This window comes from Eutrigla gurnardus (assembly GCF_963514095.1).
Source record: "Eutrigla gurnardus genome assembly, chromosome: 17".
Classification (NCBI taxonomy): Eukaryota; Metazoa; Chordata; class Actinopteri; order Perciformes; family Triglidae; genus Eutrigla; species Eutrigla gurnardus.
In genome coordinates, this window is record NC_139928.1 from 14275881 (window position 1) to 14297701 (window position 21821).

Consider the following 21821-nt stretch of genomic DNA (forward strand, 5'->3'; position numbering starts at 1 on the left):
TGGCTGCTCTCTGTGCACCCCCGAGGAGAGACACTCTGACTGGGGTTGAATAGTGGATTAACCTCCCTGTCAGACGCAGAGGTTCCAAGACAAACACGCTGAGACTTGGACCGACTTGAACGGACGCAAATTAAAAGGTCCAGTCCACTTGCAGCATAAATATGTGGGATTTCATCACGTTTGACTGGGATAATCAAACTTCCTATTGGGTTACTATTTAAATCTGCGTACTTTTCACATATGTGGCTAGAAGGATATGCACATGTAAAGGAAACAACAAGGACTTGCTTCCACTATCACATGAGAAATGTTGTGAAACTCCTTCACCCTCCCTCCCTCTGTCTTTCTCTCCCAGGCAGTTAGATAGATTGTGAGTGGTGCCCCCCTGAGCTAAAGCTTGTTTAGGCTGCTGGCTACCTCATCACTTACCATTAAACCTGACATAGAAAGGGGCAAACAAACACATGGATGCATACACGAGGAGGGACACACACACACATTCATGTGGGATGCACAGAAATGTTGTGTGTGTGTACGTGTATGTGTGTGCAAATGCACACACCTGTATTTCGTAGATAGGTAGAGACAGATTGCATGTGTCTGCTGGCATTTAAAGGGGAGGTGTCACAACTGACAGCACCTTAAAGGGACAGTCAGCGGAGGGATTTATGGATGGAGGGAGACCAGGAGGAAAGACAGGATGAGATGGGATGCTGAGAGACGGAGGGAGAACGTAGGAGAAGAAATATGATAACGAGGACACACACACACACACACACACACACACACACACACACACACACACACACACACACACACACACACACACACACACACACACACACACACACACACACACACACACACACACACACACACACACACACACACACACACAGGCAGCAATGGCATCAGTTTCCATGTTTACTGCAATAAACAACATTGTATTCCTCTGTGTGAGTGTCTGTATGTACTGAGGTGTTTAACCTCGCCTGCAGTAATAACTAGCTCTTTGACTTTTAGAGTAAAACAAACGACAACACTATTCAAAGAGTCACAGAGCCAAACAGTTTACTCATGCGCACACACACACACACACACAAACACACATTAACAAAACTACACAGACAAAGAGCACATACGTGTTGGCAAGCCCTCAAATGCACACGGACGCATGAAGCAAAATGGTTGAACGTCCACATGGCTTGTTGCCTGAAGGCTTTTGGCCCATTTTAATTTTGATGTGAACCAACATATGAGGCAAAAAACTAATTAAAAAACAACGACAAAACCACAGGCACATTACCAACACCTTTGTGTGGGATGCAGTTTTGAAACATTTGCTACTTGCTTTGTGAGACATAAGTTTGCCTTCAAGCAGTGATGAGAGCGGAGCCTTCCGAGTGGAAATCAAAGTGTAAAGAGCAGAAGGGTTTCACAGGCTAATACTAGACCTCTGAGATCTACTTGATGTCAGGACTAGAGTTTGAAATGAAAAAAGGCCCTCACCAAGGCAGCTGGTGGGCAGTTTGGCTTACAAACATTTCACAGGACATGCAAATTAATATAAACATGTCATGCTGTTTAATACAAAAGGAAAACTCTCACAGTTTCTTGTTTTCATGACTAGTTCAGGTTCCAGTGTCTCGTGCACCCGAGATGTATTCAACTTGAAATTGTGCTAAATTTAGGGTGAAAATTCCTGTATTTTTCTTATATTGCAATATAATTTTTTTTTCTGATAACATATATAACATGTATTATCCCTATAATATATATAAACAGATACTATTAGTGTTTATTGCACGTTACATTGATGCCCCTAATTGTTAGTCACATGGTTTAAAAAGATAAACAGCAGAAATGGTGGCAGCCTATAATTAATTTACAATTCAGAATACAAAATAAAAGCAACCTGACAGTTATTTTTCATCCCCTACATGTGTGTGTATGAAAATGTAAACAGTGGAGTTAATGGCACATATAATTAGAGGGCAAAGAAAGTTGCCCATAACATCCCCAGTTCAGCATTGTTAATTAAGAGCTTCAGAGGTGGTCTGACACCATAATCTGTATGCAGCAAGCAGCACCAGAGTGAAACGGATGGCTCTGAGTTTAAACTTCACACTGAGGTTAATATATCGCTATTCTGCTTCTTACTCAACGCTCAATGCTTCAATACCATTAACTAAACTTATGGACAAATGGGGTGTTTGTTAGTTTTAATATCCAAATGGACTTTGTTCTATACGTACTCTTGATATAGACCCAGTGGCGGACATAAATCTGTGGACAGGCATTTTATCTCAGTGAGAAACCCCCAATGTAAACATACCAAACGGTGCCAGCACATGAGTGTATTGATCAGACAGAGCTGAGATTTACAAGCGTATCCTCCCTGTCTATAGGCAGCAGGTACGTCTGTATTCTCACTGATCTGGAAACTACATAGGTGACAATATGGGCTATTTAGCTGCTTAGTAGAAACACATGTATGTCCTGGGGCACTGTCGAAATGTGGATGTGGTTTTGGACCAGCAGTGTGATACAAACCAACATGCTTCCTGATGCAATCTGGCACCTTATTGTACATCTAAAGTAGATCATTGAAATGGAAAAGTGTACCGCAAAAACAGTTGTCTGCATGATGAATTATAAATGATGAGAATGATAACATGTCTGCTGTAACTTGTAGGGAAGCTTCATTCATTTATTTGACATTCAAAATAATTTTGATTCATTACTCTTATTCATAACTCTCTGAAACTGAGTCCAAAAGTAAATGTATTTAAAATGTAATATTATATTATTATTATGATTAGTATACATTTTCGCTGATAAAGTTTACTCTGAGCAGTAAGTCCCTAAAGTGAAACGTCACTAAGTCCAACAACAAAGTGTCTATGTGCCAGTCCCACAGTAAAAACATGGCAGTCCTACACTGAGATAAGAAAGAAGTACATCCAACAACAACAATAAGTCACAACAAAATATCTGTATTTCATTAATTACGACACATAATGCTGAATTCTGCTGTGGGGGCCAAATCCCTGGATGGCCAGTGTTGGCCCTTAGCTCCCAACCACGACGCCGAGTCTTTGTTTGGAGCTGTGAACCAGAAAATATAGCTTCTATCCATAAAAACCACCCTGGGGTGCTGTCAAACTTAAAGTCCTGTTATTCATGGGCCTTGCTTTGGGGGAGTGTTGGCTAATTACAAATAACATAAACCCAGTCATAAATAAAAGCAGAATATACTGTGTATATATATATATATATATATATATATATATATAGAGAGAGAGAGAGAGAGAGAGAGAGAATATAGAATATGAGTGCCAGAGCATTTGCACGTACTGTGTAGCACACGTAATAACTAAGACAAAAACAGAAAGTGAAATGGGTATCTGGCTCAAAGCCAATTCCTTCAGATTCTGTGCAGACCATGACATCGATAGCAACGTGCCCACCAAAGTCAGTGACTTTAATATGCTTTTGTGGGAAAATAAATGACATTCTTCATGCAGAATTGCTACTTCACGAATCAACTCAAAGACGTCTTTAGCTTCCGATGGACATTTAATTACCTCTTTCTGCGCGAGGGTCTCGAGGTGGCCACTGTGCACGGGTTTCCCTTAGTGTGTCCTCCAGGGCTCAGAACAAATTCTGTCATCTAGTTTTAATGTTTAATAACACCAGGCTAGTACACAGTCCTACATACTAATGACTTACACACAAACACGTGTGCATGCAGACATGTCCCATTAGCCTGTTGGAGCTTATAGTATTTTAAGAATCAGAAATAACAATAGTCATTATATATACACTCACACACACGCGCACACACACACACACACACACACACACACACACACACACACACACACACACACACACACACACACACACACACACACACACACACACACACACACACACACACACACACACACACAGTGTGTGTAATTCCCATGGTCCAGTGAGGATACACAGTCTATAATGGTCAAGTGACAGACAGTGATTAATTGATACATCAACCCTGTGTGTGTTCATGCATGTGCATGGGTTTTAAGGTCAGTACATGGTCTTTTAATGGAATTCTTGTATTTCTGTCTTGAAGGATAATGGAGAGAGCAATAGAGCCGAGAGTAACATATTGTTCCCACTCTCTCTCTCTCTCTGAGCCTTTATGTCTCCTTATCAACCTGTCTCTGCTCTATTCTCTGATTCTCCCTCTGGGGGTGGAGACTGAATGTGTTACATTATCATGTAATCTATAAATTCAAAAACATGTGTGTGCTCATAAAAGCAATTAACCAAATAGCTACATTGAATGTAATTTAAAAACTAAGTAAAACTGGAATCACAGCCGTTGAAGGAGTAAACTAAACTGCTTACTATATATGAGAGCAATAATTTGACATTTATTTATTGAAGTTCTAAAAGCAGTAGATCCTTAAATTTCAAGAATGCATTAAAGAGTTTCATATTTATTTTTTACTGTTTACTTTTGCAGGCACAATGCGCCATGAAAGGCATTGTTAGGAGTTCATTTACATCTGTGGTCCCTGGGCAGGTAGACGAACCACAGAACAATGAATATGATACATAGAACATCCTATGCAGAAAAGTCTATCATTGTGAGATAACTGACTTAGACACTCACTGCTCCAATGCTATTTTGAATTCAACTTCATCAAGAAAGTTTTAAAGCAGCTTTTAAGCCAAATGTCAAATGTAACAAAAAAAAAAGTAACACAAAGCTAGCTTAGTCTTGATTTTGTGCTATTATGGTCCGCCCCGTTAATACAGGCTTGTGCAGGAGAGTAAACTGTTTTTGATCAAGGATCACTGACAACAATATATAATATGGATAGAAGAAGAATATTTCGTTAGATATAAACATGGTGTGACTGAGCAAAACTTGGCTTTTCAGTGAACAGACAAGAGCTGGTCCACCTTAAAAAGGTCAGCCAGAAGGGAAAGAAAGCATGGCATCACATATGTATGAAGAAGAGGACAAGACAGAGGATATTGCAGGTATAAGAGTCGACACACGAGCATGAGTTTGGCCTTGAACATTGAAGTGCTTCATTTGGTTGTGTTGTGCTCCACCAAGAGAGAACATCTTAGAAGTGACACTGGAGAGAGAGAGAGGGAGGAGGTAAGGGAAACCAGTAAACATGTTACCCATGGTGTGAATGAGTCACTGCGTCTCACTGTTTGTGTTATGTGACATATTAAAGGGAACCATTCCGCCGTCATCCCACGTCAATACAGAGTTCTTATGGGTTCACTGTTCAAACTGAATGACTCACAATAGAAGAGCTTCAGTGTGGTTGTCTTCATAATGAGAGAAGCATGTCTCATCCGGCCCACACAGTTAACTCCTGAGCTCCAGAGGGACGGTGGGTGGCTACGAGACTCCAGCAAGATGTTGTTGTCTTAACAAATGCCACCCCTATAGAACGTGTGTTTGACAGACATAACTGTGAGCGCTTGTTTTATCACTGACAGGCATGCATTTCAAAATGTGAGGGCCACGCGAGTCCAAAACACTGACTATCACATCAACCCGAGTAAGGAAAAGAGCCATTTCAAGAAAAGAAAAAAGAATTGACATCATACCCCCAAAGGCATTGTATTTTTCAGAAAGTCCATTCGTGGCTCGTGGGAATTATCTGTTTCAGGCAGAAGGAACCGCTGCACAGATCGGGTGACTCCATCTTGGAGACAGAAACAACCTGAAACAATAACAGTTTCTACACAGAAACTGAGAGGAAGAAACTGTTCAGTACTGGACAAAAAAAAAAAACCATATGTAGTGCTGTTGTCAAGTACTGGAGGGGAAAGTATCCCGAAGCTGCAAATTCTCTTGAAAACAACTTCAATGTAGTGATCAATCCAGCGAAAAGAATGAGACAGAACTTCTGCTTTTTCTTTAAATCCTAGTTGTTCTTAATCTGTTCCTCCTCCCTGTTCTTCCTACATATTGTGTACCATTTTCCAATTTTCTCCCCTCCAGTCATTCCAATATCTCTCTCTCTCTCTATCTGTTTCTTTCTCATCTCTCCCTCTGCTTTGTCCCTCTCTTTAATCTGTATGTATTGCCAGGCAGTGTCTCCATTCTTTCCTCTAGGGGCAGTGGGCCAGCTCTGTGGCTGATCATACTGATCCCTCCCTGAGGAAGAGTCTGCCTGACACCTGGGTGACTGGCCCGGGGGAGCTGGGTCTGGGTCTCTCTCTCTCTGTGTGTGTGTGTGTGTGTCATGGGGCTAATGGGCAGCTTGAGGGGATTACCAGCTTAACCACTGGGATTACTGGAACATCACACACACACACACACAGGACTGTCAATAAACCAGACAGGAGAGTCATCCAAGGTGTATTGGCTGACGTGTTACACCACCCTGGTTCTCATTAGCATGCGATCCAAAACAAAGAGGGTTAAGAAGATTCAGCCATGACCATGGCTAAGTGGGTCTCACCAGAGCCATGCACAACTTTCCAGGTGTAGCACACAGAATAAAAGTCTGTTTATCTGGAGCGGCCATTGTCTAATTTTAAAATAGACAAGAGCCAAAGGCGTGAATTTACGTTCAAAAAACATCTACTAATACATAAAGTAATGACTCCACTGTCAGTATAACCTAAATATACAGTGAAGCGGTAACGTGTTTATTAGCCTCTGAGGCTGGAACAGTGCTCAAAGTATTGGATGTGAAGCGTCACACCTTTCCTTTAATAAGGCTGCACAGACTGCTCAGAAAACAAGGGGGGAGGGGGGGTTAAAAAAAATCAATTAACACCAGTCTCAGGCGTATTAAATATATGCAGACCAAATCTCTATGGGCTACAGTTGCCATAATATGACACAAAGAAAAGGAGCTCCAAAGACTCAAGAGAGATATTTCACCAGGGATTTGACTCCTGAATATTGTACTGCACTGTAAAACGTATTGTAATGATTATAATTATAATCTGTGCCAGGCCGGCCTGAAAAGAACAGAGCCGGTTATCAGTAGCGAATTAATGACATTTATAGGAAGAATTGAGAGAGAAACCGATGGGGGGGAGGGTGGGGAGGGAGGGCTGAATTAATATTGTGAAAAGAAAGACACAAAAAGGGGCTTGAGAGACGGCAATTAAGAAACAGAGAGATGAAAGAGTGAATTACAGTCATTCAGAAAATGGCGAGACATTGACAGAAAGACAGATTGTGAGAAAGTGATGATACCAGTGACTGTACATGTATCAAAGCAGGAGCACTGATGAACTGAAAGCTTCAGTTCGGAGGTACAGACAGTGACTGAGAGAATGTAAAAATGAGAAAGGAATAAATGAACTCGAAAGAAAAGGAAGCTAAATCCATCAATTATATTTGAATGAACGTATAACGTATTTTCCTCTCTATTCTCCCCACCTTTATATCTCTGTAATTTGACATAAAAACACAAACAAAAAGCTGCAAAATGAAATTGTATTAAGCAAAAAGAGAGGGAAAAAAGGCCATATTTCAGAAAAAGTGTGTTATAGTCTCAAATAGTCTATTTTCCTCTCCCTGTGCAACCACAATTCAAATGCGATGTGCCCTTTTCACAGCACTGCATTCACATTAAACAGAAACAGAACTGATTTCTTAAATGGCTGAAAATAGCTTTGCAACTTCCAATGAAAGCATCCCTCTATGAGGCACAAACACACTCACATCCACTGCACTCCCCTGCTCACTGTGCCACGCTCAGCAATTATGCACAAATCAAAGCGAGTCCACACAACATATTCATTCCTCAAAGTTTTCTTGCAGAGATCATTACACCAAATTGGACACCCAGTGGACACCCACTGTGCCAAAAATGTTGTTTACTGCGATAAAAGTTGTGCAGTAAGACAGTTGGCCAGACAGCGTTTTTGCAAGTTAATTTGTATCCAGCAAAGTGGACCGTTGTTGTCTGGGATAGTTCACATTAATTAGCTGAAGGCAATTAGATTGAAGACGTTTTAAGTCTTTCCTTGATGCCACTTGGAACGAAATTCAAGACATATTTTACAACAAGCAATATTGAAGAAAGGAACGACATCGATCGACAGTTTGAAACATTTGCTCAACAAAACACAGTGAGTCTCTTATGCATTGCTTGGTAACACTTTCACCGGTTGGTTGAACAGCAATTTTTCATTAAATTTCATAGCTTAGTGCATCTAGTCTGAACATCCCGGTCGCAACAAAATGTGAGTGCTGGTTCTGCTATCCTGCTCTATTCGATTAAAGCAGCTTTCTGTAAATTATTAACCGAATTCCAATGTTATTTTTAAAACCTTTGATTAACCAATTAAGGCCTTTATTGTTCATTAACTCAATGCCTTCATAGACTTTTAGGAGCCAAAAACCTTGCATATAAGAATTTCTTGTGGAAATGCTGCATGGATACAGATACATTAATGAACTTACTTTATTGTTAATTTCTTAACTAAAAGATTTCATGCGCAGGCAAATGTTATGAAGTTATGAAGTAATTCTGATTTTGAAGCAAGAAAATGCTGGTCTGAAGCTGAGCATGCAGAGAGAAAAGAAAGTCCTTTCTCTCATCCTTCCTGTCTTTTTAACCTGAGCAAAGCTATTTGGATCTTCTAGCGCACACACTCGCACACGCACACGCACACACACACACGCACACACACACACACACACACACACACACACACACACACACACCTCTTACCCCCTACAAGGCAGAACTGATGCAGGAAGAGATGAAATACCACTACCTCAGGGGTAAACACACCTCGGTTCACTTTCTCTCCCCTCTCTCTCCCTCTCCCTCTCTCTCTCTCTCTCTCTCTCTCTCTCTCCCACATCTACATATACACCTCTCTCTTTCTTCCCAGTGTACTCAATTCCGCTCAGGAATATCGTACGGACATCAAAGACCGTATTTGCTTATTTTCACACCAATCACATACAGCCGTTTCCCACGGCCTCTGTGTTACTGCGTGTTTTCCCTGCGTGCCAGTGTGGAGCCGCTGCATGTCTACGTGAATGTGTGTTCATAAGGTTCTGTGTACGTTGAGTTACATGACTGTGTGGATGCGTCTTCATCTTTCTGTGCATGTCCCTCCATGTGTGTAAGGCGATGTGTTAACTTTGGTGCTGTAGAGGATTGCAGATGCAAACTGGGTCGGGAAGGAGAAGGAAAGAAGCATTTCAATTCATGTCGTGCAACAAAATCGAACACATAATGAATCACTTTACACATGTCCTGTATCAGAGCAAAGTTGTGCAACATTTTGGAGTTCCTTTTCCTAAAGTGTTTTCTGAAGTTAACACTACAACACACCAACTGTTAAACCCGTATTTGGGTGCACACATCACTCACATCTAGTATGAATGTGACTCTATGGCACTAAAGCATGTGGATGTTAGCATCAGCCAAAGTAGCAGCATTTGCAAGCTATAGGATGTAATTTCTGCATGTTCATCTGCACACATTAACATACTTTTTAACCTAAAAAGCACATTCACAAACATCTGTTTCTCTTCCTCCCCTCGTTACTGTGAGATGCCTCTAAAGGACTATAATATACATATTCTGACCCAGCTGCTGGGCATTACAATATCACCTTATAAATAATTTGCATTATGCATATTGTTTTGCTCCACACTGTATTCATCACTACTATTGGACGGTTTGCCAAGAAAGCTGCTGCTGTTATATTGGTTCCCATCTTTCCCTTCCTCTGGGATCATCCATTCTCCTCCTCTTCCTCTTGACACCTCTCCATATTCGGACATCTGTGCCATATTTGCATCTGTTCCACCGTGTTAAATCAGAGCTATTTTGGCCGGTTGCATATAATGCATATAAACTAAAAATGCAGTAATGGGGACAACAATAAGAAAAAAATGCATTCACAGCTGGTCACCGCTAAACACCACTACCATAAAACGAAAACATTCTTGTAATGTGGCGGTGGGGTATTGTCACACCGCACCATGCATCTTTGTCCAGAGTAAAACCACAGGCTGCCAGAGGCCTAACCAGTCCGTTTGCCCTCCTACAGAGCTGCTTTCCTCCCCTCTAACCTCACTCACTCACTCAGTGACCTGCCTACAGAGCGAGGCCCACGTCTCTGTTTCTTCACCAGGACTCCCAGCGAACTCTCACATCACTGCTGCTCTGGTGACACATGACAAAACAATCGGACTTCCGCTGTTTCCCCCCCATACCTCATCTATTCTTCTCCTTCCACAAAGGTGACACAGAGTTGGTCATTTGTCTTGAACTTGAAATCCTAAAATAATTCACCAGGCTGCCGTTAGCTAGAGCTAGCAAAGAGAGCAAGAAGATATCTTTCACTGAATTTGGCAAATTACTCAACGCAAAAAGGACGAGACATCGTAAATTTGGAGATTTCTAGATCCCTGCTAGTCTCCATGAAGTTGTGTTTACTCAAAGGTTAAGAGGGAGTGTATTGAGTATTCTACACAGTGGTGTTTGTCTTTTCTTTTAAAGCTTTGCATTATATATAATATGAAACAACTTCAAAATGATTCTTTAAGATGTATATTTGCTGGAGGAAAGTGCAAACAAGAAAGGAGTGTGGTTGTATGGCTCACATCACAACTTTAGAGATTAATGTCAAGTAAGTATTGGAATATCAAACGGTAAACTTTACCGCGAGGTGTTGTTCCATATAAATGTTCACACACTACATTCACATCCTGGGTTTTTGATCTCTGTATGAATGGACTCCAGACATTCTAACCACATTTCCAATTATTAAAGTTTTGGATTTTCCTGATCGAAACCATGCATCCACACAAACCTAGTTTTACTTCAGTAAATGGTTTACCTGCAGGTTTTTCTCGCACAAAACAAATATAGCCACTCGATGGAATGGACAGTTTGACAAATTCTACTGATCAAATATTCACACAATGGTAAAACTTCAGTGGTTGTTTTTGCAAGTTTGACTTTGCAGTTTCTTACGGTAAAAAAACAAACTTACATCACAAGTGTACACAGGTTAAGTGTTTGAATGTGACCTAAAGTCTTAATAGTATCACTTTTAACTGTGGACATACTGCATAATAACGACAGTGGAAATCATGACAATTATATGGAAATACCGATGATAATCAATCATTCCTTGTTTTGCCATGTTTCATTACAGTCTCATGCCTCTCTCTTTTCTAAACCATTCCATATTAATAATCCTCGTGTCCAAAATGTGTGAATTGATTTTATTTCTCCATGGTGTCTTGATTTTGTTCCTAGCAGAAACGTGGGCTGCAGATACCCCCGTCATCGAAGCCCCCTCTCCCTGGTTATGCATTTTTAAATAAGACCAGATTTTCAGAGCTTGGTGGGAACGTGTTTTTTTTCCCCAAAAACAAGTCAAAATGTAGGGTTTCAGTAAGTGGTGTATTCAAAGTCTTTGAATTGCGCTCAATTATTCATCGAAGACACTCCCTTGTTTCCTGTGAATTCATTTATCTTTCAAAAACTTCCATTATGACTTTATTTCTGAATTCGGTGACCCACTTTCTGTTGCAATTACCAAAAGTGATTGCCTTTTCACTTTGTCTCGCAATGACGGCAATGACAAATTAGCATGTGAGCTTTTGACTGCAGCGTAGAGCCAGGCTCAGCATCGGGATCAAATCCTCAATCTGTTAATTTCCTATATTAATCCTAAACGTCTGGCAAAGAAAGCCATATACTGCTCCTGCCATCGTTTAGTACTTGCTTTGCATCCATCTATCTGTCCGTGCCCAAAAACTTTCAGACGCTCCATGGCGCTCACACATTATTAATTCTCAGGCAGCTGTTCCACTCTCTGATGTCTACTTGTTGTCCCACTCACAGGCTTCCACTGCAACTATTTACGTGCTGCGACCTTACCAGCGCTCACATTTACTATGACAAAACATCAGTGAGTGACACAAAGCCAGTCATTTCAAATGGCAGCCTGTGACTCAGCAAGACATCGGCTATGACTGCGCCCAGTGGTGGGAGAAACCAACTGAGGCGACAAGGGAATGCTGCGTAATGTGATGGACTTTATGTTAATTTACACCAAACCAAGGGAGGAATAAACAGCAGGGATTCGACTTCTGGTCTGAGAATATAACTATATTTGAACGCGGATGCAACATTAAACTGTATTTATTGACAAACGCACTGAAAGCCATGAAAGAACGGCCACTTATCTGTGCTGTACTTAAGTAAGGTTATTTAAGCATTTAGTAAAGCCATTGGAATAAATTACTTTGACATTTTTACGTGTACCTTTGTTAAGCACTTGCCATAATAAATTAAATAAAAAAACAGAAGTGGCATTTCTATTAAATGAAAAATGAATAGACGTCCAGACCACAAGCTGAATAGCCAAAAACATAATGTGACAAATGACCAATGAAGACAATTAACAGTTTTAATTTGGGAAATGTCACAGTGTCTGTGTGAGGGTCTCTCAGGATAAATCAGGCACAGCTCAGGAGGCTCCAATATAATCCAGAAATGATTACATACAAACACATTCTCTCTTTGCCTCTTTACTCTGCCTCTCTGTCGCCCGTTCCCCTGTTTTCTTCTCCGACTCTCTTTGTGGCTCTGTCTCCACTGTTAATGAGTGTGTTAACATGCACACTAGTATCACAGCTATGGATGGTTTATGGGATTATCCCGCTGCCCAGGCACCCATGAAAGAAACGAGGGCTCATCTCCAAACTGGCAGGGATGTCGGTGAGTTGAACATGCGTACGCTGCTACAACAGTCGGTGATCATAAACCTGGAAAAGGTTGTATATAATATGAGCATAGAAGGTGCGGTGGGATTAAGAAATAATAAATGTTAGGTGAACAAATCTACTTTGTTAAGGTCAGTGAAAGCTGTCAAGGTCAAAAAGCTGAGAGTAAAATACCAGTCTTGAGGGTTAGGATTAGCATCTGCACTGATTGGTCACAAAGGACATACCGGTATATATATATATGGTATTATGTCCGTTACCATATAAGGTAAATATGAAACACAAATAGATGGTAGGACTAGCCATATACTGCAACGCTGATTACATCATCAGAAAACACAGTACATTCGATAATTTAACACATTTTAATGAGGGACTATGTTTCATTAAATACTTTAATCCCCCTAATTAAATCATTTCATCAATCTAATTAAGAAAACTCTCCCTGGAAGAGCCGGAGTGGAAATTGTTAGTACAATTACATATTTATTAGCTCATATTACGTACAGGTATTCCCATCGTTCCAGTTGAGATGCCACATGGGGTACATTGTTGTTGTTTTTTTAATTAATTCACTTAAAGAATATCACCAATTAAAAGACGGCATTAGAAAGTAGCTTTACGAGGACACATAAATGCTATTAAGCCTGCTTTGACCCAGTTTCCACTGATCAAAAAGCAAAAAGTAGAAGGACAATAAGGTCCATATGCATTAATAATGAGTTTTAAGTTTCAGTGTACGAGTGCATCCTGGTTTCACTCAACTCTACAGGCACAGAGAATACCGACAAGACCAGCCATCCATCCATCATATCTGCATATCTCCATCATGGAGAGGTTGGACAGGTGGGACAAGACCCCCCACCCAAAAGTGCAAATCACTCCGTTTGTCACAGTCAATAATTCCAACTGTGAGGATTTTGGATTTCACAGTGCTTGCATCTGTGTTTAATATGAAAGTCAGGTAATATTATGGTTCATTAGCCAGTTGAACGTTTCAGACAAGTGCCTGCTTGCTGTGCTGTCAACAGGCCAAGCTGGAATGAGGCTCTTGCAGCGATGCAGCCATCAAGGGAGGCGCCTTTTACTCGTTTATGATAACGTATCGTTGGAAATCACTTTTAAACCTTGACCGAGGCGTAATTAGCGAAACCCCGTGAATGAACATAACAGTGATGGAGGACAGGTAGCATCACCTTGAATGGAGATTATTTAAAGAAAAAAAAAACTGTCCAGACATTTGATTGGCTAACCCTTACCCTAGTTCAGATGAGGTGGGTGTCATTTGAGCAATCTTAAAAAGAAAAACACAAGACCTTCACATGTATGACACCAAATGAGAGAGATCAGACTCATTGGCACAAACGTCTGTGTGAACCTCTGTGTGTGTGTGTGTGTGTGTGTGTGTGTGTGTGTGTGTGATCCATGTTAATCACTCTCCCCATAATTACCATTTTCTTGTTAATGGATCTAACCTTTTAATCACCATTTTGCCCTGCGTCTCAGTGCACGCCTGTCTGTGTGCATGTGTGTGTAAAGGAGAGAGAGAGACGGAGGGAGTGAGACAGCAGAGGTAATTTGGCTTAACTAGCGGGGCGATTGTAACTATGCAGACCATAAATCTTCCTCGCACACAGACAAGTGTGCGCACACACACACACACGCGCACACACACCCTATGCACGTGAATGTACAGACTCACGCAGCACATCATTTCCTGTTATCTCAGATAAGCAGGAAATCCTAATCAACCAATAAGAGCATAGAGGGCATCTGTTACTTGCTCTCTCTCCTCCTATCTGTCCGTTCTCTCTCTCTCTCTCTCTCTCTCTCAGGAATCACAGGTTGTATAAGCCAGTAGAATCACATGGTCACCCTACGCTCTTCTATTCTATTCTATTCTGCTCCCGTGTATAATTAACTCTGTATGGCAATTTGAGCACTTAAATCCACCGGATTGTCCGAGAAAGGTTTATTATTGCAGCCGGCTGATTAGAAATTATGCCCATCGAACCAAAGGAACATGGTTCATTCCCCCACGGTGAGAGAATTGCTTTTCAGCAAATGACCAAGTATCAAGAGGACTCATTTCATCTCTCCATGACCCACATACTTTCCCCTCAACTGAGCCAAACCACATTTTCTTGCTTAGCACTAGGCCAGTGATGGTTCCCTGTGCACACAGCTGATATCATGAACCAAACGCATTAATGACTTTAGCCAGAACTCCATCGATAGTGGAAGCCCCTCCCTAATGAGATGAATCCTTTGGGTCACTCAAAGTCTGAGCTAATCTGCTTCATCATCATAATAATACAAATCCCACAACCGTTTTTTTGGTCCAAATGGTGCTCAACTCTGGAGAGATTTAAAAGTTGTTGAATTATACCACACAAATTAGATAATTAACCAAACAAATGATTGTGAACTGTTAATAAACGAGCAAAAGGCGTGCGAGCAGCGACAAGGACGTCTTTGTGGACCAACTTGTGTGAGAGCAGCCGTCAAAAGCTAATCTCCATCTGTGTTTAGCCATGCGGGAATCAAACATGTCAATAGACAGCACTATCACATAATTGATTGCATTTATAATAATTTAATTGCAGGGTTAAAAGAACATGTCGAAAGTGAATAGACGGATGCTATTAGGCATTATTGATTGCCTGATAAAATCATAAAGCAAGAAGAGCTTAATAGCTCATCTGAAATGAGCCTCTTTCTGGGTATTGTGTCTTGCATGAGGAGCTCGATAAATAAAAAGTTCAATAACTAGCAGTGTCAGTGATTGAGCTGATGGGGATTTGCATCCTATAGCAGGACAGCATCTTTACAAAGTTAATTGTTCTTCTACCTTTGTTTTGTTACAACCAACATGTTGTTATAAAACTGTGTGTTTTCCCCGAAAAAAACTTTTGTTTTCAGTTTCCTTTTGAATTCACGTTTCCTTAACATTTGATCATGTAAACACATGAGCTCATCACAGCTCACCGTTAACTGGCAGAGACACAAAGGAGCACCTTTTCATAGCTCCAGATTAAGGAACTGAAAACTGGCTGCACATCACTGGTAACCTAATAATAAACAGCGGGCTGCATGCCATCACAGGTGCCTTCGCCGTGTTTGCTGTGCTAATTTTAAAATGAGATTAGACGATGTCGAACACTTATACTTTGCTGTGAAACAAGTCTAAATAAAGTCTGAAATAATTCTAATTTGTCTCAAGTCACAGCCTACGTCCATTACATTATAATTTAGCGCAAATTTGCAATACTCATGAAAACAAAAGCTGGTCCTACCTGGTCCTGAAGTTAGCAGGGTGCGGGTGTCCGTCATACAAGGACAGGAAGTCATACTCTTCCTCTATGGCGAATGACAAGAACATGAGCTGGATCCTGCTTCCTTCCTCCCCGACGATGACCCAGGTGCAGTTGGCCCCGTTGGGGTAGCCGTAGGGAAAGCCTGGCGATTCTATACTGCCATTTCGGCCTTTCAGTGTACCACCGCATGTGTAGATGAAACCTGCAGGAGAGAACAGAGAGAACATCTTAACATAGTTTGATTTATTCTAGATCACGACAAGATCAAATGATGGCAAACAGCAGCTGTTGTGTTGCAAACCAGATGTTAAAGAGACAAAGGAGAGGCGGAAGCAAAGTCGTGAGAGAGAAATGATATCATCGGATGTATCTTAGTGCTCCCCAGGTGTGTTTCTGTGCATGTAGTTAGCAACAGCAGAAACAACTGCAGGGAATGCTCACACACACACACACACACACACACACACACACACACACACACACACACACACACACACACACACACACACACACACACACACCTCACTGGACAGTACTAAAAGCACGGCTTCTTTTCTTCAGGTAATGGCTAAAAAGTGCCAGCCTGGTACTGGAGCATGCTTTACATCAATGTAATAAGCCTTACGTCAGCATGAGTGATACTAAGTAGGTCAGCTTGGGTCTGATACATCCTGGTTCTTTGATGCTGATGTATGATTACGTATTAATGGAATATATACGGTAGCTGGTGCCATCGCCGTTGAATCAAGCGTTTGTCAGAAAGTCTTATCGCTCCATGGATCTCTAAGTTTGTGGTGCTGAAAGGAACATCCTTTTCAATGGCGGGATTACATGGCAGGGTCTGCTTCAGAGCAGAACCCGCAGAAGCATGAAGCTTGAACCCGGGACACACTTTCCACCTGACTCACAGGTAGGAGAATAGGCGTAAGCAATAAGAGACCGGAGCATTCTCTCGGATTCACCCTCAAAAATATCAAAAGCCAGCTATTTCTTTGCTTTTGCAAATTAATCACTGAAATGTCAAAATGTGTGTAGTTCGTTGTCAGTCGGCTTACACAACGCCTTGGAACATGACTCAGCGATTTATAAATGAAGGACATCGTTCGGTTGTATTTTTAATCCAGTATATCTACATTCACCTCGTCTATTCGGATGAAAAAAAAACACGATTCTGTGCAGCATCAGATGCATTGAACGCTTTCTTTATTAGGGAGGGAGAGGATAAATGCTACGAGGTCTTAACGAGCTACTATAGGCTCGTCATCATGAGAGAGTGGGAGAGGAAGAGCTGCTAAACTATATCAACTGCAGCAGGCGTTAATGTATGTTGACTTTTCTCTCGGCAGCCCAGCATACAAAACATGTCGCAGCGCCGGATAGCCAGTCATTATTTATGACATTATTTTCATTCATTAGAACACATCAGAGTGCATTATCAGCCTCATACGTTTCTGACTATAATGTTTCTTTATAGTCAGTTTAACATATGTCCAATAGATTCACCGATGGGTTAAGTGATTACAAAGCATTCATTATTCTTTCTATAATAATATTGCAATGCATAATATCGTGCATACAGTAACAGTATATTCTATGTTACAGCTTGACATATTAAAGGGTTGTTGATGCGGACTAAAAGCAGTTGGTTTTTGATTCTTTCCACTCCCTTTTACAAGGTGCTTGTACTGATGAATTAGGACGCTACCAAATTCTGCTGCTGTACTTATTCTGAATCTCTCTGGGTTACAGAGACTGCTAAATGCCTAAATTGTAAAATGTAAATGTAATTGATCTCCTTGGACTTTACGGTTCACATCAGGATCATTATCTCCTACCTTAGATATTAATCTTCCCTTTATATCAAATACACCACAGGTGTTAAATGAACCTCAGAGTGTCCAGGAGTGAAGTCGGTCCAGATCGGGGTTTTTTTCTGGGTTTTTTTTGTGATGCTCTATCGATGCCCGACGGAGAAACACTTCACTTCTTCCACTCCACAGGAAAGTTAGATTGCAGAGTCAGCTAACAGAGCAGAAACCCTCAGGCTGGTAGGCATTCATCCTGCTCAAGGACACTACAGTAGAGAAGCATATTGCTGGTGTATTGGGCTAAATCTTCTTGCTGGGTGATAGTGTTGCAAATCAATATGCTGTACCGCTGCGCCTTTTTTGCATCATAAAATCTATTTATTTTCTGTTTTATATCACAGGAGATATAGAAATGGAAGCAAAAAAAAAAAAGAAGCACTACAACAGCTTATAATGCTGCAGCACTGCTGGTGTGTGACTTCCAAGTTTAAATGAAAGTGTTTAATTGAAAATCACTCTCACTGTAGGTTTAAAGTCCTTGAACTCGGCTTAATTGAGCTCCTCTGAGTGCAAAGCTCAAATCAGGATGATCATCCCCCTGCCTTTCATGTTTATGAGCCTTGTTATTTAGCATGGCAGCAGGGGCCACAGGGACAGCAGGGTTATCCTGCTGGGTGCTTTTCTAAACCATTATCCTAGACAGAAACCAAACCAAAGAGCTGTCTCGTGTGCCCGTGTGTGTTTGTCCAACCCTCGTTTACCCGACACACTCCAAGAGCATCGCACGGATATAATGACCGATGGCAGTCTGAGCTGCAATCAAGGGCCGGTATCTCGGGCCCCATCACAACCAATCAGAGCCAAGATGTTGAGCAGTGGGAGGGGACGGGTAGTGCCATGCGAGAGTGCACACATATGCACGAACACGGACCTTCAGAACTGACTTATACACTTAAATACTGACATATACCCTCCAACATACACGTCCGTATCACTTTTTGCCCTCCTTGCCTGCTTTCTTTGGAAGAAATAACAGCACAGCAAGAAAGGAACTTATTGAACTGCCATTTTGGCCCAGTTCAGACAGGGTAGAATTACATTTTATGATCAAAGTTAAAGGGGATTAATGCATTGGCGTAGCAGTGGTTCACCTGAGGACAACAAATACTCACAGTAACAAAGGCAACGCAGACTGAACAGAACCTCCGTCCAATGTACTTGATTATTTTAATTACACTCCTTGTGATGTAACAATCCCATGTCCTAGATAACACTCAAACAACTTTGAGTTAAGTCACTGATTTCAATTATTGTTCCATGGATTATGGCTATTGTGGACACGGATATCTTTATAAAACATGTCCACTATGACGATGTACCGCAGAGGCTTTGATATATTATCTAACACTGAAGCTAGTTCATTTGCTGCCGCGTTGATTTTATCAAACTAATTGAATGCAATGTTTTCATTTTTAAAGGGTGTACTTAACAAGGCAGGAACAATACACTGCTATGAGTCCATACACCTGATTATACACTTGCTTTTACTGTTATTGTTCCACCAGCTCACTTCATTCACATGGCGTATTGATGAGGTAATCAAATTGGATTTGTCTATACCTACGTGAATATGGTTAACAATTAAGTTTTCAATACGATCCCATTTCTTTTTAATGATCTTGCAATAGAAGATGGCGTTGTATGGATTAACTCTTTCCCACAGCCAAACATGCAGATTGACTGATGCTTATGTGGCTGCCATGACGATTCTGTAGTCTGTTGACATGCAGATTCGGGATTAAGTTCACATTAGAATTAATTACTGGATACAATATTCTGCCAAAAAAAAAAAGGCAGGAAGTCACAAAAAGGCCTTGTTTTGTCACATATTAGAGTAGAGAGGCTGCAAATGAAGCTTAATATAAAGTGCAACTGGGACTTTATTAAGAGTGATGATGTTCTAACTGAGCTGTTTACCGAAGTCCCGCGAGGGCGGGGGTGGGGTGTTAGTTATGCACCTCCAATTAGATCGGTGAGGAGTTACTTAACAGCCTCCTCCCTATTATTTACAGGCTTGGGTTCCCCTCTAAATGTTCTATACACAGAGTCATACTGTGAGATTTTGTACCATATCTGAACAGTTCAATTCAATCAGGGAATCCTGGTTTTCCCGACTGCATGGAGGTGTCACTCCACTGAAAGTGATAGACATAGCTTATATGTTTAAATACGTGTTCCTCTTCTGTTATATTAGTCACTACTACCCTTTCCTTTTACATTTTTATGTGTATAATCAAGGTTTACACTGATGTGTTCCTTGTGGTCAGAACATATTGTATTTGGACCCTTATGTTCCAAGTAAAATGATCCATCTTGTGGTTAAAGTATGTTTTTGCATGAAGTGTATGCATGAAATCAGGCCATTAACTCACAGATACCTGGTTGGTAGGATGATTTTCATGTTTGTATCTTGTATTTCTGCCATATCTCTACCTTTCTGTATAAAATATATACAGACAGTAACGGGCCTGCACGTCCACCCTCAGCTATACAGTTGAAAATCATTATTTAAATTCTCATTTGTTCCTATGCTGTCTCCACTCATGTCAAAAACAAGTTAAAGTTCAATAAAGTTCCTCAGACCATTGACTTCAGATTGATCCTTTTAACGGGCGTTTCATGAAGTAATGACCAAAAACAACAAGGAGGTTGTTAAGGGATTCATCAGCACCAACAGGAAGTTAAAGCTCACATAAATGTTCATTCCAATCAAACAAAATCAAAACTGGCTCTGGCTTGACGTGTAATGTAAAATGGTCGGCTTGTAAATCTATCACACGTCAACCCAACCCTTCGTGGCCCCGCAGTCCAAACAGGAAATACGACTCCAGTCCATCACCATTTTATCTGAAGTCAACAGATTGGAGGGTGTCTTAGTCAAATGCAGTAACTTCATTACGTTGAGCAACGAGGGTTCGGGGGTCGGGTGAATGAAGAGTGAGACGGGCGCAGACGGACAGAGATGGAGAGCAGAATAAACAGAGAGAAAAGGACAGATTTACCCTCGTTCATCATTGCTCGAGGAATGAAAGGATGATTTTAAACTCATCACTCAGAGGGAGAGGGACAAGGGTGTGTATGAGGGAGAGAGAGATGGAGAAATGTAGAAATAGAGAGGGGAGAGTAGAGGGAAGGGGGAGGGAAGGGAGGAGGAGAGAGAAACTGTGAGAGGGAGACAGGGGGTAAAAGAGAGACTTCTAATTATGCTGCCTACCAGACCGAAACTGACAGCCATTCTACACACACACACACACACACACACACACACACAGGGTCACACACACACACCGACACGCATGCACACACATGTGCAGATTCAGAGGGATAAACACAAATCCACGTGTTATTTCGCCAACACACGCACGCACAGACCAACGAGGGCAGCCTCCTGCACAACCCTGACCTTAAGCGCCTTTCGCAGCACGCTGCACCCCGGCTTTGCTCAACGCAGCGAAAAGCCGCCGTGGCGCCGCGCAAGCCATCGGAAATAATGGGTTCCAAAGCGCGGCGGTGCCGTTGCGGCGTTCTGTTCGAGCGGCCCTCTACTAGTTAAGCGTCCCCCATGAACCACACTGCCATTTAACTACACCTTTTATTCACCACGGCCCATCGCACACGTTCAAAGTGTGGATAGTGAAGTAGCATTCATTGGTGATTATACACCTTTAACCTCATCTGCTGAGGACCCGGCGGGGTCCGACCGATGCATGCTGGTTGTTTTGATACTGTGTCTTGCCATCTAATGCAGCTAATTCGAGATGACTTAAGCCGCTGCCATCTGTGACGAAGACAGTTTTGCAACCTTTGCGTGTGTGTTTACTCATATTAAAAACACTTTGGGTGGAGTAGCACTTTAAGACATTTTTTTGCCCCCAAAGACTT

At 41.4% G+C, this 21821-nt stretch overlaps 1 protein-coding gene across 2 annotated transcripts in view; it reads right to left on the reverse strand.

The window, feature by feature from the left end:
• csmd3b (CUB and Sushi multiple domains 3b) overlaps positions 1-21821 on the reverse strand; it is a 278535-nt gene that overhangs the window by 198233 nt on the left and 58481 nt on the right. For both annotated transcript variants that reach the window (XM_084033058.1, XM_084033057.1), the window contains exon 2: positions 16051-16273. In XM_084033058.1, coding sequence (XP_083889184.1) covers positions 16051-16273 — 223 coding nt within the window. The remainder of the gene's footprint in view (positions 1-16050; positions 16274-21821) is intronic.